The following is a 13,260-nucleotide window of genomic DNA, read 5'->3' as shown; positions in this document are numbered from 1 at the left end:
ATTGAGAAATTGCCAAAAATACCATTTTCATAGTACCACTTTTCATGTTTACACTAACCACTTTTACCACTATTTTTAATGAAGGGTTTAGATTTGAAGGTTTAGGATTTAGGGTTTAGATTTGATGTTTTAGAGTTTAAGGTATATAGTTTAGGGTTTAGAGTTGAGGATTTAGGGTTTAGAGTTGAGGATTTAGGGTTTATAGTTTAGACTTTAGGGTTTAGGGTTTAGGATATTGAATTCAGGATATATAGTTTAGGGTTTAGGGTTTAGAGTTGAAGATTTTGGGTTTAGGGTTTAGAATTAGAGGTTTAGGATTTAGAATTTGGGATTAGAATTTTGAAAAGCATATAAAAACAAAGATATAAGAGTTTTTACCATTTCAATAAATAAGATATTTTTGAAAATGTGTCTTTAGTAGTGGTAAAGATGAATAATGGTACCTTGAAAGTGGTATTTTTGAAAATTCCCCAAGGATATTCTCGTAAATAACAGTAATCAATCAGCCTTGATCTATAACGCATTCGCTACTTAAAAAAGCCCGATTCGCTTTTCACTCTCTCTGTCTCGTTCAAACTCGACTCACTCTCCCGGCGAGTTCGACTCAGAGATTTTTTTTCCTCAAAAAAAAAAAAAAACAGAAGAAGGAAGCGAGATGGCGAACGAGCTGATCAACCGGCGACACGAATCAGATCAACCCTCCGCCGATTCGTACTACCCGAGACCTACCAAACCGTCCTTCTCCTGCTCCTCCGTAACCCGTCCGATGCGTTACATGCTCCGCGAACAGAGACTCATCTTCGTCCTCGTCGGAATCGCAATCGCCACGTTAGCGTTCTCAATCTTCCCCCGCTCCTCCTCCACCCGATCCACCCCCTACTCGGATCCGTTCTCCGGCTACGGAATCAAACCCGAGGAGTCGTCCTACGTCCAGGCCCAGAGGAGGCCCAGCATCGAGTACATGAGCCGGATCGGGTCTACCGGCGGGAAGATCCCGCTCGGACTGAAGCGAAAGGGGCTGAGAGTCGTGGTAACCGGCGGGGCGGGGTTCGTGGGATCGCATCTGGTGGATCGGCTGATTGAGAGAGGAGATACCGTGATCGTCGTTGACAATTTCTTCACGGGGAGTAAAGAGAACGTGATGCATCATTTCGGTAACCCTAATTTCGAGCTCATACGACACGACGTCGTCGAGCCGATTCTTCTTGAGGTGGATCAGATCTATCACTTGGCGTGTCCTGCTTCCCCTGTTCATTATAAATTCAATCCCGTCAAGACTATCATATCCTTTTTTTATTTTTTAAATTGAGTTTTGTTTTTTTTTTTAATTGGAGAGAGATGGAATGTTTTGGTTTCTTTGACTTTGATGTGATGTGTGTGTACAAGACGAATGTGGTTGGGACGTTGAACATGCTTGGTTTGGCGAAGAGAGTGGGTGCTAGGTTTCTACTGACGAGTACGAGTGAGGTCTACGGTGATCCTCTTCAGCATCCTCAGGTTGAGACTTACTGGGGCAACGTTAATCCTATTGGTAATCATTCTCCTCTAATTAACCTTCCTTTATTCTATTTAGCAGCGTGTTGTGTTTTGCTTTGTTGTTCCATTCGTTGGTTGTGTCCTTGAATCGGAATCTGAAATATTATTCCACCTTGACGTGACACGACGACGTTTTTGGCTTTTTGTGGCTTATTGAATTTTCTTTGCTTCACTCTGTGTTCGGAAAATGCGCACGTTATAAGACAGGTGTTTTGTTGTGGTGTGCCTCATGTGCTTTCCTTTCAGATCTCTGAACCCATTGAACCGTGAATAACGGGTCTTATACGTGTCTCTACTAGCCTGACATTTCGATAACATGCTTTCAAATTCGAGAGCTTTTAATGGTTTTGCTTTTACACAGTCGTTTTACTCACAGTTTCTTTTTTTCTTTTACCGTAAACGTGACTGACTCGGATGGGGTACTTGGCCGTCGTAGTTCTTTAATTAAAACTGTTGTTGACTTTTCCTTAAACGTGGTGGAATCCTGTTTCTTGTGCTGTTTCTGTTTGATGACTGATTATGGTTGTAATGGTCTGGAACAGGTGTTCGTAGTTGCTACGACGAAGGAAAGCGTACGGCAGAGACGCTTGCCATGGACTATCACCGTGGAGCCAATGTTGAGGTTATGTTTCTGGCTACTAACTGATGAGACACAAGAGATGGGAGTACGTTTTCAGCGACTAACTTTGTGTTTGCCTTTGTTTGTTTGTGGTCACAGGTCAGGATTGCTAGGATATTCAACACCTACGGTCCAAGAATGTGTATTGATGATGGGCGTGTCGTCAGCAACTTTGTTGCGCAGGTTGGTTAATAATCTAGTGGCACAATCAAGAAATGATTTAAGAATGGTTAAGTGGATCATTAGAGTAATGATGGTAATAATTGAACAGGCACTAAGGAAAGAGCCATTGACTGTTTATGGTGATGGGAAGCAGACACGAAGTTTCCAGTTTGTCTCTGATCTGGTAAGTCCTCTGCTTTTTCCTCCCGCTAAGACCGATTCAATTATAGTACTACAAATTGCTAGGACAAATATCTTTTATTATATCTCATTTCTTTTGGTCCAACTTAAGATTTATTCTTACCTTCGTGTGGGAAAGGAAATACAAAAACAAATTGGTAGGCAAGTTTGTATTATCAAACCACTTGTGTGTATATTCAAGGTTTTGAAGTATCAAACCTATTAAGTTATTTAGTGGGAAGTACTATTTGGCGTAGAAAGAGTATACCTAGAGTGGGAGAAAAAAAAATACGGGAAGTTAATTTGTGTCAAGTGAACTCACATGTTATTGTAAGAGAGTGTGTTGTGGGATCGGCTTTAAACGTGAGACTCAAATCTGTGAGAGATAGATATAAAACGGTACCAACTTTAGCAATCTTATGAAGATGGGGAGGGTATCAATATCATGTGGGGGTCCGAACTTTATATTGCCACTTTGTCCTGGTTTGGTTACTTCTTAGCTCCTAGTTTTGTTGTACTGAGTCTAGTTTTGTGTTACTGTGATGCATAAAGGTTGAAGGTTTGATGAGATTGATGGAAGGAGAACACGTCGGGCCATTTAACCTGGGTAACCCTGGTGAATTCACCATGCTCGAGCTTGCTAAGGTCTCTTTTTATACATATATAGTAAACCTTTTTGAGTTCTTTACATTGAACACCCTGGTGGATGTTGATGATGTCTTTGATTTGGGTTGCAGGTGGTTCAAGAGACGATAGACCCAAACGCAAAGATAGAGTTCAGACCAAACACAGAGGATGACCCTCACAAGAGAAAGCCTGACATCACAAAGGCCAAAGAGCTTTTAGGATGGGAACCAAAGGTGTCTCTTCGTCAGGGACTCCCTCTCATGGTCAAAGACTTCCGTCAACGTGTCTTTGGTGACCGGAAGGAAGGCTCCTCCGCTACTGAAACCACCACCAAAACAACCTCAGCTTGAGCAAAAGGCAGTTGCAAGTAGCGGCCATTGCGGCTTGGTTAATGGCAATGCTTGCTTGCAGCTACAATGTGGAGAGAAGAGAGCTTCGTTTCTTCCAAATTATTTTGTTTTTGATTTTCATCTGTTTTGATATTATATTGGTGTAACGTAGAGTAAGAGTATGGTGCCTTTTACTATATTCATGGACCTCACTACAGTTTAAGAAACTTACTACAGTTTAAGAAATACTTTTGTCTTTTGCAATTACAAAGTTTAGTGGGCATTGCATATAGCTGCGTTTGAGGCAACAAGAAGACAATAGTAGATTTTAGACTCGAAATCAAGGACGTTTTACCTGGAGGAATAGAACAGTGAATGACAGAGATAAGTATATACTGAGTCTGAGACCAGTAGTCTATTGTATATTTTTGCAATTACTTAGTCTAGGGTTAGTTTAGGGGCAATACTCAACGTTGCATATTACTCAAAAGAGATAGGCAAAAACACAAGTGAAAAATACAAGGGAAAGACTAGATTTAAGACTGATACTCAAAGATTATCTCCGTCGATGCAACAATTAGAATTTGACGAGAAGAAACAAGTACAAACAGCGACATCTCTCTCTGAAGCTCTCACTTGGGGTTCCTGAGGACGATAATGACAGAGTCACCACGGAGAAACATCTTGCTGATGAAGCGGTCTCTGTTGACAGGAAGAGCTTTCTTCTTTCCTTTGCCAGTTTTAGGTACCTAAAAAAAGAAACCATTGTAAGAAACGAAAAAATCTAGATAAACAGAGAGCATATACCAAAAGAAGTTTATACCTCGGTCCACATTTCTCTGACGTTTTCCAGGACCATGTTGCAGTGCCTGTCAAAAGCTCTAACACGACCAAGGAGTTTCCTGTTGTTGCGGCAATTGATGAGCACCTGAGTGTTGTTCTTGACACTCATCATCAGAACAGAAAGGGGTCCCGTGTTGAACTCCTCCTCCTCCGTCTTTCCCTGCTAATCAAAGTACATATAGAAGAAGAGCTAATGAGAACTTTGATATCTCTAAGGAGTATCGTATCAACCAACACAAAAATCGTCTTCTTAATAACATCTCAAGTAGAAGAGAATAACAAAACCAGCAACATTCACAGAGCTAAAACTCTATGGCAAATCTCTGAGAGATAAACAAAAAAGAAATCAAACAAGACAATTCTCAGAACAGTGTCTCTATTCAACTAGCATAACCTCTAGAGGATACATAACAATACAAACACTAGCGAATTAGGATTTCTATAAGATAAAGGAGCTTCGAGAAATCAGTAAAAGAGAGAGAGAGAGAGTCTACTTACGTTGGTATCCTCTTCCATTGGCCTACTGCAAATACGAAACCAAAAAATCAGAGTGTTAGAGAGAAAAATCTTGGATCGAATTAAGAAATATAAAATTAGCAGAGACGAAGCGAAGAACACTAGGGGTATAGTAGAATACCTCATATTCGCTTGCAGCTCAACAAATTCTCCGAAGACTAGTCTTAAACCTGCAAAGGATTCGAGTGGGAAGACGATGAATGAAGAAACTATCAATAGGAAAAGCAGATCCAAGAAATTAGGGTTTTTACCAGCTAAATCTCGGAGCAGTCGAGAGACGAGAACGAGCGTTGAGAGTCACATGGCGGTTAAAAGAGGGGATGTATCTATAGCCCACATAACTATTCGGCCTCCATAGCATTGCACAAATGGGATTAAGGCCCAAATTCAAGGGATAAGCTATGATAGCCGGTTACACTAAGAGCATCTAAAAAAAAAAAAAAAGACTATTCTGAAGTTTGCAAAACTTCATATTTAAAATTTTACACTAGTCTTCTACAAAATCAAAACTTCAAACTGAACTTCAAAAGAATTTATATGTTACATCATAAACTTTATATTTATGATACTTAATTTAAACTCATAAAACTTTATTAATAAATAGCATATATATATATAATCTTACAGAATTATTAATTAATAAAATAATACATTAAAATATAAAATTTTACATAGAAATACATAATTAAATATTAAATTACAAGTAAAATACTATATTATTCTGTAGAACTATTTTCGTAATATTTCTATATATGATCAATTAGTGCATTTGTTAAGTTTTTCTAATATTGTTGTTATCTAAATTTAGTTTTGAAAAAAAAACTTATTTTAAAATGTTATTTAATTTTATTTGTAAAAGTTAAAATTATAGAAGAAAATTTGAAATATTTATGAGTTATATAATTTTGAAGGATTAAAAATATTAAAAGAAAAATATTTAAGAATCATAAATATAATATGTAACTGTAAGGATCAAAATGCAATGAAAAATATGAAACTTCAAATGTGAATTTTTGAGTAATAACACTTTATATTTGAAATTTTACTATTATTTTGAAGTTTTTTTTAAGTAAAAAACTTCATATCTGAAATTATAGAGTGTCTTTTGGAGATGTTCTAATGTCGATCCTCTTGGATTATCCAAAGATTTTGGCTTTTCACACTATTATACTTTTGTTTTATTCATTTGATATTATTTCCTATGTATTTTGATGTATTTAGCTAGCAATTCTTTTTAGTATTCAATCCCATATAGAAACACCCGTATCTAACTTGCACAATGTGCAGCTACTTTGTGTTTCTTGACAATAATTTTATGTAATTTATAGTAACAAAAAATAGTTATAGAACAGATACCAAAAAATATCTCATCAAATAAAAAAAGAGACAAAAAATAAACTTTTACGCATCTTTGAAAATATTTTCATCATGTGTTTATAAATATGGCGGTTTAATTTTGTTTTAAATATTATTTAAATATTATATTTTAATCAAGTAACTAAATTTTATTAAAATTAATACTTATATAATTAAGCTTAGATACTAAATCATTTTATTTTAAGACCCTGATATTATCAAGTAGGTCCTAGAGCAAGGACTAATACAAAATGAACACAAGAAACAGATTATCCTCTGTTTGTTTATTACATAGAAGATCGATGGACCAAACGGCGTCCACCACCGTTTAACCCACAAAGCAGACTAGCATACTGCCGTTTAGGTTTCCCTCGATCGTTACAAGCGCCTTCCACGACCTTTTGTACGTTTGAGATGACATCTCGACGAACCGGAGTGACAGTGAGAGAAGCGGAGTCGCCGGTACGATCATCAAGCCAAGTAATGATGTCAGCAAAAACGAGGTCAACGTTGGCGTCAGGCTCACCAGAAGTCAACCCATGCCACATCCCTGGATAAAGTTTAATGGTTTTGTCACGTGAGCTTGCTTTCTCGAACAGGGCTTTGCTAATCTCTGGATCGGTCAATATGTCTGCTTCACCGTGAAGAACAAGGAAGGGTAATGTGATCTCGTGGAGACTGTCTTCGAGGTTCATGCTCGTTCTAAGCATCTCAAGTGCTGTTTTGAGTCTTGGTTTGTCTTGATATATCAGCTTGTTGTTCCTTATCTACATTTTAGGAACCATGTTTTAATAAGGACATTTACTTTGGTCTCAATTAATTCGTTTTGGTTTGGATTATACCTCTTCGCGCTTGACCGGATCTTTGAAGGCAGCATCGATAACATCTTTGGTGGGGACGATCTTCCATTTTGGTATAATCTCTTCCACTCTCGTTAGTAGATTAATCACTACTGGATGTGGTTTTGCCTTCTCTGATATCTGCTCGTATAAACACACGCTTAACTAGGTAATTAAATGCTAACAAGTCTTCTTTTTTTTTTGACTAAATGCTAACAAGTCTTGTTTTATAATCAAAGGGATTTGTTTATTAAGCAAGCAATGATTAATGATAAAGATGAGTAGAAGAAACGTGACACATTACCTTACACATAGGAGCAACGAGAAGGGCAGCATTCCAGAAAGAAGGATCTCTCTTGTGAAGCAACAAAGCAACCGCACCTCCCATGGATTCTCCATACAAGAATCTGCCTTTTTCTTTGTATTCTTCTCGCGCTTTAAGCACCCAAAAGTCAAGTGTTATATGGATAGAGTATGGTGACAGAGATGATGCAAGAATAGTAGTTATTATTTAAGGTACCAGAGATCGAAGTGTAATAGTCGTAGCAGTCGTTTACTATGTTACTAAACTTCTTGATGTAACAACGAGCTCCTTTGGATCGACCATGACCTTCGTAGTCCATTCCAAATACCGCATATCCTGCTAAAGCCAGACGTATCCCGCATTCTAATTCAAACATAAACAATGTGATCATTCACTGATCAACTTTTTTCAAAATAACTTAATCCATGCCTAACTACTTTTTTGTTTTCTTCTTCATTTGTATATAATTTATTATAAACTATAGTGTGATTAATGTGTCTTTAACTCAAACAGTAGAAAGTAAAGCAATGTCTGCGATCACCTCTATGTTGGCAGAGAGAAGCAATTATTATATTTTGTACATAAAAATTTAATGAGGCAGATATTCAAAAACATGATTAGTTGTCAAAGACGACAATCAATTAAGGCCGGTCACGAGTTTCTCGTTGTGCAAAGGGCTGAGAGAAACGGAACTAAATATTTAGATCCGTGGGGACTCTATTATATCCTCTTGAGATTTGTTTCTTGCCAATAACTTATTAACTTCTACTGTTAGGTATACGATCACGTTGATCATTATTGGATACAATTAGAGACACCATGACCATACCTCCATAACCTTTTACTAATTAAAACTATGATTATTTTTTATTATCTACTATACTAACGCTCGGTCACCACCATAAATTAGAGCAAATCATAAAAGAGAAAGATGAGGATAGAGCTAACGTTTCCCCAAAATTAAGGGATAAAATAATATATTAGATGTCAAGATGGGGTCAAAGAAACACGTGGAGAATGTAGATGAATAACAAGGACCAAATCATAAGTACGAAACAGACAATGGTGTAATTGGTCATACCTCTGCAACCAACAACAGCTTTTGTTATAAATAAATTTCTTTCTATCTGCTGCTTAGAAAATGAGTGTCATTATCTTTCACGATTTTCCATAGTATATTGTAATCGTCCACTTTATACGATATAGACAATTTTTTTCCTATTCTTTTCAATAAACTCACTAATAAAACAAAAACAATTAACAAAAGGTTCCACCAATAGAGATCGGATCTGCAATCAATTATAAATACATGGTAGAATAGATACTATATTCAAGTTTGAATTCAAGGGAAAAGAAAAATCATGGATTACCACACAAATCGCTGATGATTAGTTAATATAAATCCGATCTGCATGCATGTCGGTGTAACAAACACTCGACATATTAAAACAAACAAACAAACATAACTTGGACAAGAGATCAGATATTTTCTACTGAGTGTAGCTCTTAATTAACTACGATACTAATTCAATCAAATAATCAGACCATATGTATAACACACATGTTTGAATTAATGGTCTAATTAAGATTATTTCTTAATTTGTTTTTTGGTTTTCTTTTGGGTAAACTGTGGAGAAAGGAGAGCATTAAAGGATGATAATTAAATACCTCTCATGAAGACACTGCACTCCATCCCATAGCCTGCAGCACATTGATTCAATTTTCTTCTTTTATTTTATTTTATTTGGGATTAAATAATTTAAAAAATTATAAACTAAGGTAGTTGATGAACTTAAAACAAATATTAATAGATGATTCATGAACAAGGAGAAGAATAAGATGTTACCATGGCAGAGGAAGATGAGAGCTTTAGGAGGAGAAGAAGATGGAACCCATCTGCAAGCGAACAACTCAAAGTTTCTTATATATTCCTGTGCAGTAGTAAACAAGAAAAATGTTAATTATGTTTTCTGATATATAGAGAGATCATAGTAAGAAAAGTGATCAAGGATCCGAAGAGAGAGAGACCTCATGGTAATCAAACTTTAACTTCATCGTCATGCTCGTTCGTTGGTGTGTATGCTATATGCTTTCACATATTATTTCGATTTACTGTCGCCAGGTAAGAGAATAGAGAAAACTAGCTAACTGCGTTTCAGAGAGAGAAGCCTGGAGGCGGTTATATATTTGATCTTGATAATACTTTATTTTTCTATTTTTCCTTTCTTTTTCTAAGAGGAGCACTTAATTTTTATAGTGGAAATAAATAAATAAACCATACCCAACTTGGGTTTAAAGCAGTCCATTAAGAGTCCCCCTTTGTGTTCTGGATTGGGCTTTAATTTTCTTTGGTGGTAGGTGTTTGGATAGATGTTCACCTATTTGTGGGTCTGTGAAGAGATGGATTTGTGTGTGTGTGTTTTTTTTTTGACAACGGATTTGTAATGTGTTATTAGCATTTTTTAACCTATAACATTATATCTAATGACTAATGCAATCAGACCCAAAAAGAACTGGACATGTGAATCAGAAACCCATTAGATGCCCTGTGCTGTGAAGGACAAATGAAAAGAGCTGATTTCACTTAGTCTCGGCGCTTAGGTAACATAGCTAGCTATCACAAGACATGTTCTTTCAAAACGAGATCAAGCTGCTCTTATTACAACTCTTAACTAAGTTAAAGCATTTTTTATCACTTGTCCAAATTATAGCTCTAAAAATGGATTTAATTCATTGTTTTAATTTGAAAACAAGGATCAGCAAATAAGAAAATAATCTCATAAGTAAAATGTCTTAACAGAAACAGCATAATAATATCCTGAAGTGTGCAACATCGATAATAATAGCAAAAAGTTTCGAAACATTCCATGAAACAGCTAAACAAAACAATCATAATCATCATGAGATGCTCTGCTTAGTTCAACCTCTGGGCAGCCTCCTTGGCAAGAACCCTCTCCTTAGCTTTGGTCTTGGCTTGAGACTTGGATCCCATTATACCTCCTCCCCACTTCTTCCTGTACTCCTCGTACTTGTCGTTGAAGTTTGCCTATTCAAAACCCCAAAAGACAAAACATATAAGTCAAAGGATCCCAACTTTTCACTACTAATCTTCCAATTGTAACCACTAAAGTTGAGTAATGTTTTTTTACCTTGATGGCTTCAAGGATTTTGCTGAACTCGAGCTTGTCCTCGTTCTTGACAGTGGTCAAACACAAGCAAGCAGCAGTCTTCTGGTGAACCACCTGGATATAAATGCGTAAAGAGTGAATAAAAGACTTAAAACACCAAATGAAATGTAAAATGCATGTAGAGGCGAATTGTATTTTTACCGTTCCGAGACGAGATTTGCCTTTGACAATGCAGTAAGGCACTTCCATCTTTCTGCAAAGAGCAGGCAACCAGACGACGAGCTCGATGGGGTCAACATCGTGAGCAATGACAACAAGCTGGGCCTTGTTCTGCTCGATGAGGTAAGTCACGTGGTTGAGACCATACTTGACGACAATGGGCTTCTTGGACTCAGAAGGCTTGCCCTCAGCCTCGGCTTGGGCCTTTTTCAAAAGACGATCCTTCTTAGCGGCCTTGTCCTCTGGCCTGTACTTCATGAGAACCTTGAATAGCTGGGTTGCGAGGTTCTTGTCAAGAGTCTTGGTGAACTGGTTCAAAGCAGGAGGGACCTTGAGCCTCTGCTTGAGGATACGCTTCTGCCTTTGGAGACGGATGGACTTGGGCCATTTGATGTAACGAGTCAAGTCCTTCTTTGGAGGCAAAGCACCTCCGATACCGAACTGCTTTGGCCTTCTCTCAAACAATGGATTCGTAACATTCTCCTGATAATGAAAGAAACACAAAAAAATCGAATCAGACAATGTGTTGTTGCATAATGCCTAGATGAAACAAAGAAATAGAGCATTTACCGTCTTCTTCTTCGTGACTGCTTTCACTCCCCTTTTGGGTGCCTACCCAATTCAACAAATGTAACAGAACCGATCAAACAAAATGGCATTGGAAACAAAATAGGCTTGGTAATCGAAATCGAAATAGAGTAGATTTGGTAAGCGCAGTAGGACATAACACAACAAGATCCAGAATGAAAGAAGCTGTATTAGAGTAGGACTAGGCGTAAATCGACATACCATTGCTGTCGATTACTGGAGGTAGACGGCGGAGAGCGGCAAAGACTGAAACTAGGGTTTAATGTTATCACTTTATATATAGGACAAGACAGGACAGATCCAATAATGTGTGGTAACATTCATGTCTATTTTATTATTAAAGCCTTTTAATACAAAAGCCCAAATCGATGGCCCAATAATATATACTAGCAAGCATACTGAAACACTGATTTATATTAATTTATTATATATCAAATTATTCATTTTAAAATGCCTCTTTAATTTTGATTTGTTAAAAGTGAAAACAAAGTAGCTATTAAAAATTGAACATATGACTTACTAGTATCAGTTTTGATGTTTGGGTTGTGTGATTCGGACCGTCAATCATCCACTGGTTCAAATAATGTTTTTTTTTTTTTGGTTCGGACCGTCTCTTTGAGTTTCACTTTCTTTTTCTTAGCAAATATTATTACAGACAAAGAGGTAATACCAATAAAATTATGGGTCTACTAGAGACCGACCATCCAACTGGTTGAGGCAACTAAATATGTCTGTGAAACAGAGAGTTCGGTAATGATTTTGCCACGTCCCAGTTCCAGGACACAAGTGTGTTGATGAATGGACTCTCATCTGAAACCTGCAACCAACAATGCTGTGAACAAAGACTTAGAAGAAGACTGTTTCCTAATGTTGACAGGTGAATGAGGAATGTGGATGCATTTAGAGTTGAGAAAAGTTGGGTTCTGAAATTGACACCTTAGTGTTGTCGTTGTTGTTGTTGTTTGAGTAGATCATCAGTTCTGGTGGAATTAGCCAAAACACTGAAAATAGAGACGAGACCAGCGGTGGTAACAACGTGAGACCAGTTTCTAGTCCGAATAGCAACAGCTGCTCCAGCCACAGCTCCTCCCATCAAAGCATTCAACTGAAAAAAGGGTCCATCCAACTAATCAAAGATCTACTCTACTGATAAATAACAAAAAAAAAAAAGAGAGAGAGAGACATAAATCTAAGGACCTAACCCAATCACTCTTCCCTCGATATCTTTGAAGCCCACAGTTGGTCATAGTAAAGATACCACTCACTATACCTGAAACGAAGACCAAAAGAAAAAGGAAAAAAAAAAAAACAATGGGACTTTTATCATCATTGATACTTAGATACCAAATCACAATATGAGAAGCAACCACAAAACCAAATAACATATAAAGTAATTCAAAAACTTAGAACCAAAGTATCTTCAATAAAAACAAAGAAGGGAGATTTAGTTACCGCATTGAAACCCGATTCTGCCAATCGATTTGGCCTAACCAAAAAAAAAAAAAGAGAATAACAGTTGATATGAGACACAGCAACAGGAAGAAGAAAGAAAAAAACGAAAAGATTAAAGAGAGATTGGGGTTACTAACTAACCACATAGGAAGCCTGAGAAACGCCGCTTAAACCTGACGAAGCAGCTTTAACTCATCAGCAACGATAAAGTTTTTTCTCTAAAATCTTAAATTAAAAAGAAAAGAGAGATTGATTTAATACCAAGTTTACGAGCGTTATAAGGTCCGGCGCAAAACCCATATAATCCACCTGCCTGAGAGCATCCACAAAATCTGAATATCTGCAAATGTGATAGGGAGCAGATTCTAGAGAATTGGAGGAGAAATTAATTACCGTGGAAACGCGGATAACTGACTCGACGGCGCGGGAAGAGCAAGGCACGCCGGCGAGCAACTCCTCCTCCATCTCTCTCTCTCTATTCTTCCTCCACCACCACGATACAAAACCCTCTCTTTTTTTTTTGTATTCCCTCGAACTGATTAACCAATATTATTAAATCAGA

General features: G+C 37.2%; 5 protein-coding genes across 8 annotated transcripts; 1 reads left to right on the top strand and 4 right to left on the bottom strand.

The window, feature by feature from the left end:
* The first annotated feature begins 547 nt into the window (after positions 1 to 547).
* Positions 548 to 3,699, top strand: LOC108855652 (UDP-glucuronic acid decarboxylase 2). The gene is made up of 7 exons (XM_057009423.1): positions 548 to 1,283; positions 1,385 to 1,531; positions 2,079 to 2,158; positions 2,255 to 2,338; positions 2,427 to 2,501; positions 3,050 to 3,142; positions 3,235 to 3,699. The coding sequence occupies exons 1-7, from the start codon at positions 656 to 658 to the stop codon at positions 3,472 to 3,474; spliced, it is 1,347 nt and encodes a 448-aa protein (XP_056865403.1). The 5' UTR covers positions 548 to 655; the 3' UTR covers positions 3,475 to 3,699.
* Positions 3,700 to 3,917: 218 nt separating this feature from the next.
* LOC108855653 (uncharacterized) lies at positions 3,918 to 5,135 on the bottom strand. Of its 2 annotated transcripts, none has more exons than XM_018629521.2 (5): positions 5,064 to 5,135; positions 4,934 to 4,982; positions 4,795 to 4,819; positions 4,277 to 4,456; positions 3,918 to 4,202 (listed from the first exon to the last, which is right to left on the bottom strand). In XM_018629521.2, the coding sequence occupies exons 2-5, from the start codon at positions 4,936 to 4,938 to the stop codon at positions 4,086 to 4,088; spliced, it is 327 nt and encodes a 108-aa protein (XP_018485023.1). In that variant the 5' UTR covers positions 4,939 to 4,982; positions 5,064 to 5,135; the 3' UTR covers positions 3,918 to 4,085. The 2 variants fall into 2 exon arrangements, with proteins under 2 accessions (XP_018485023.1, XP_018485022.1); XM_018629520.2 differs by having other exon boundaries at positions 4,277 to 4,459; positions 5,064 to 5,126.
* A 1,156-nt stretch (positions 5,136 to 6,291) lies between these two features.
* On the bottom strand, positions 6,292 to 9,507 carry LOC130511787 (caffeoylshikimate esterase-like). 2 transcript variants are annotated; one of them, XM_057009425.1, is made up of 7 exons: positions 9,340 to 9,507; positions 9,158 to 9,242; positions 8,980 to 9,012; positions 7,528 to 7,674; positions 7,312 to 7,442; positions 7,011 to 7,148; positions 6,292 to 6,935 (listed from the first exon to the last, which is right to left on the bottom strand). In XM_057009425.1, the coding sequence occupies exons 1-7, from the start codon at positions 9,370 to 9,372 to the stop codon at positions 6,456 to 6,458; spliced, it is 1,047 nt and encodes a 348-aa protein (XP_056865405.1). In that variant the 5' UTR covers positions 9,373 to 9,507; the 3' UTR covers positions 6,292 to 6,455. The 2 variants fall into 2 exon arrangements, with proteins under 2 accessions (XP_056865405.1, XP_056865406.1); XM_057009426.1 differs by lacking the exons at positions 8,980 to 9,012; positions 9,158 to 9,242; positions 9,340 to 9,507 and adding an exon at positions 7,853 to 7,886.
* A 560-nt stretch (positions 9,508 to 10,067) lies between these two features.
* Positions 10,068 to 11,558, bottom strand: LOC108849042 (60S ribosomal protein L7a-2). The gene is made up of 5 exons (XM_018622540.2): positions 11,448 to 11,558; positions 11,229 to 11,270; positions 10,641 to 11,141; positions 10,461 to 10,553; positions 10,068 to 10,357 (listed from the first exon to the last, which is right to left on the bottom strand). The coding sequence occupies exons 1-5, from the start codon at positions 11,448 to 11,450 to the stop codon at positions 10,226 to 10,228; spliced, it is 771 nt and encodes a 256-aa protein (XP_018478042.1). The 5' UTR covers positions 11,451 to 11,558; the 3' UTR covers positions 10,068 to 10,225.
* A 302-nt stretch (positions 11,559 to 11,860) lies between these two features.
* On the bottom strand, positions 11,861 to 13,236 carry LOC130511788 (outer envelope pore protein 16-4, chloroplastic). Of its 2 annotated transcripts, none has more exons than XM_057009428.1 (7): positions 13,092 to 13,236; positions 12,960 to 13,011; positions 12,840 to 12,871; positions 12,699 to 12,732; positions 12,449 to 12,516; positions 12,183 to 12,351; positions 11,861 to 12,078 (listed from the first exon to the last, which is right to left on the bottom strand). In XM_057009428.1, the coding sequence occupies exons 1-6, from the start codon at positions 13,161 to 13,163 to the stop codon at positions 12,184 to 12,186; spliced, it is 426 nt and encodes a 141-aa protein (XP_056865408.1). In that variant the 5' UTR covers positions 13,164 to 13,236; the 3' UTR covers positions 11,861 to 12,078; position 12,183. The 2 variants fall into 2 exon arrangements, with proteins under 2 accessions (XP_056865408.1, XP_056865407.1); XM_057009427.1 differs by having other exon boundaries at positions 11,861 to 12,063.
* Positions 13,237 to 13,260: the final 24 nt, after the last annotated feature.

The sequence above is a fragment of the Raphanus sativus genome, chromosome 4 (assembly GCF_000801105.2).
Source record: "Raphanus sativus cultivar WK10039 chromosome 4, ASM80110v3, whole genome shotgun sequence".
NCBI classification, from domain to species: Eukaryota; Viridiplantae; Streptophyta; class Magnoliopsida; order Brassicales; family Brassicaceae; genus Raphanus; species Raphanus sativus.
The sequence above is the reverse complement of the archived record's forward strand: the minus strand, read 5'-3'. Positions and strand labels throughout refer to the sequence as shown.

What these genes read in the sequence shown, in the direction of transcription:
- LOC108855652 (XM_057009423.1), top strand. Translation starts at nt 656, where the DNA reads ATGGCGAACGAGCTGATCAACCGGCGACACGAATCAGATCAACCCTCC. An exon ending in ACCGTGGAGCCAATGTTGAG is followed by an intron (nt 2,159 to 2,254) that starts GTTATGTTTCTG and finishes TTGTGGTCACAG; the next exon opens with GTCAGGATTGCTAGGATATT. An exon ending in TCCAGTTTGTCTCTGATCTG is followed by an intron (nt 2,502 to 3,049) that starts GTAAGTCCTCTG and finishes TGATGCATAAAG; the next exon opens with GTTGAAGGTTTGATGAGATT.
- LOC108855653 (XM_018629520.2), bottom strand. An exon ending in CAATGGAAGAGGATACCAAC is followed by an intron (nt 4,460 to 4,794) that starts GTAAGTAGACTC and finishes TACTTTGATTAG; the next exon opens with CAGGGAAAGACGGAGGAGGA. An exon ending in TCAGAGAAATGTGGACCGAG is followed by an intron (nt 4,203 to 4,276) that starts GTATAAACTTCT and finishes TTCTTTTTTTAG; the next exon opens with GTACCTAAAACTGGCAAAGG.
- LOC130511787 (XM_057009425.1), bottom strand. Translation starts at nt 9,372, where the DNA reads ATGACGATGAAGTTAAAGTTTGATTACCATGAG. An exon ending in TAAAGTTTGATTACCATGAG is followed by an intron (nt 9,243 to 9,339) that starts GTCTCTCTCTCT and finishes ACTACTGCACAG; the next exon opens with GAATATATAAGAAACTTTGA. An exon ending in CTATTACACTTCGATCTCTG is followed by an intron (nt 7,443 to 7,527) that starts GTACCTTAAATA and finishes GGGTGCTTAAAG; the next exon opens with CGCGAGAAGAATACAAAGAA.
- LOC108849042 (XM_018622540.2), bottom strand. An exon ending in CAGTCACGAAGAAGAAGACG is followed by an intron (nt 11,142 to 11,228) that starts GTAAATGCTCTA and finishes TTTCATTATCAG; the next exon opens with GAGAATGTTACGAATCCATT. An exon ending in AAATCCTTGAAGCCATCAAG is followed by an intron (nt 10,358 to 10,460) that starts GTAAAAAAACAT and finishes GGTTTTGAATAG; the next exon opens with GCAAACTTCAACGACAAGTA.
- LOC130511788 (XM_057009428.1), bottom strand. Translation starts at nt 13,163, where the DNA reads ATGGAGGAGGAGTTGCTCGCCGGCGTGCCTTGCTCTTCCCGCGCCGTC. An exon ending in TTATAACGCTCGTAAACTTG is followed by an intron (nt 12,872 to 12,959) that starts GTATTAAATCAA and finishes CTGCTTCGTCAG; the next exon opens with GTTTAAGCGGCGTTTCTCAG. An exon ending in CAGAATCGGGTTTCAATGCG is followed by an intron (nt 12,517 to 12,698) that starts GTAACTAAATCT and finishes TCTTCGTTTCAG; the next exon opens with GTATAGTGAGTGGTATCTTT.